Source organism: Penaeus monodon, chromosome 31 (assembly GCF_015228065.2).
Source record: "Penaeus monodon isolate SGIC_2016 chromosome 31, NSTDA_Pmon_1, whole genome shotgun sequence".
NCBI classification, from domain to species: Eukaryota; Metazoa; Arthropoda; class Malacostraca; order Decapoda; family Penaeidae; genus Penaeus; species Penaeus monodon.
The window spans coordinates 18230063-18231671 of NC_051416.1; the positions used below are offsets into that span (position 1 = coordinate 18230063).

Consider the following 1609-nt stretch of genomic DNA (forward strand, 5'->3'; position numbering starts at 1 on the left):
ATATGAGTGAATAAGATAATAAGAGAGGTGGGGAAGGATGACTGAGATAACAAAAGAAAAAGAGAATGACTAAAGAAATGTTGAAGAAAAAATATAGGATCTTTACACTGCATAATTCAATTCAACATTATTGACTGCAGACAAAATAATTCACTTTTGTACAGCAAATAAAACTAGTCAGTTTGATAGACATATATTTCAATCTATTCCTCTCATTTACCTTTTTATTTCCCCTAAAGATTTTGCTTCTTAGCGGTCGCTCTTTGCTTACAAAGAGTGGACATCTATCAATAAGAGTATGAGCTTGCTGACTTCGCACCCCATAGTATTTCAACAGGATGGTGGCTAGACTAGAGGCTGTTACTAACATTTGGTCTGTGGCATTCTTCAGATCCTCCCTGTGGCAAAAGACCAGTCTGTTAAACAATATTTCAAAAATATTCACTGAAATTCAAACCTTAATCATGTCTACATCTTTAGTTTTCAGAACTTGTTTAGAATTCAACTTTTATTTACAATCACCTACAGTTAGCAACATGCTTCTTCAGAGTTTTGTTATTCAAATAAAAGTAAAAAATATAAATCTTCTGATAGAAACTAACATGTACATATTTATTTTTCTTAAGACTAAAACCATGACAGGCAAAAGGAAAAAAGGGTAAGCAAAATATAGCAAGCTTCCATATTACTCACGACACGCTCTCAAGGCAAGGCACTAAAAGATGTTCCACAATCTGTAGTTCTTTGGCTTTATTGTGAATGCTCTCCTCCAAAACATGGTCTCTAGGACCAAATATGGAACCTAGGCCAGCACTCCTCTTGTTACGGAAATCTGCCAACTGTTCATTCAAATCCTCCCGGCATCGTTGTCTTGCTTTCCAAAATACCTGATAAAGAACAATTGCAACAAATAACAGTGGTAATTCCCTAACTTTCCATTTTATAATATTCATTTTTACAGATATCATAACAATATTAAAATCCCAAATAACATGTCTAAAGCAAGTGACAGACTTTTAGGGCTTACCTTTCTTAGTATTTCTTCCTTGTCTAGTTCATTATGCAGCGTCTCATCAATCTCATGAAGAACACTTTCTTCCACATTACTAAGTCGGAGAGGCTAAAAATTTAAATGTACATCAGGATTCAGAAACATGTACAATGCAGGATAATAATATCTGCATTATCTCTAATAATTTCAAATAGCATTCCCTTTACTAGATGATGAAATAAGTAATTTGTTATTCAGTTTAATATGTGATACAGTGTACCCATTACAGCTTCTCTTCTTCTTCTTTCTCTTTAAAAATATGAAACTAAACTCTCCTAAATCATTCTAGAACAAACTATCAATTCTTATATCATATATAAGGAATATATCTTCATGTTCAAATGACATTCTACATAATTATAATCCAGGACAAAATTGCCAATAATACTGTGTTACTACATAAAATACAGTATATTCTGCAGCACTTACGGCACCCGGCAAAAGAAAACAAGAAGTTATCTCGTAGGCCCATCTTTTCATTTCTTTTCCAACTCCTTCCTTATAGAGATGGGTTATTACGTAGAAAAACTGGAAAGAATTTCTTTTAATCAGGAAAAA

The 1609-nt window shown here is 33.1% G+C and overlaps 1 protein-coding gene across 1 annotated transcript in view; it reads right to left on the bottom strand.

The window, feature by feature from the left end:
• The window catches only part of LOC119593056, a gene marked incomplete in the record, with an annotated part of 61427 nt that overhangs the window by 30833 nt on the left and 28985 nt on the right, over nt 1-1609 (bottom strand). Inside the window, 4 exon segments of the mRNA XM_037941958.1 lie at nt 221-398; nt 694-887; nt 1028-1120; nt 1481-1579. Of these exon segments, the coding sequence (XP_037797886.1) occupies nt 221-398; nt 694-887; nt 1028-1120; nt 1481-1579 (564 nt within the window).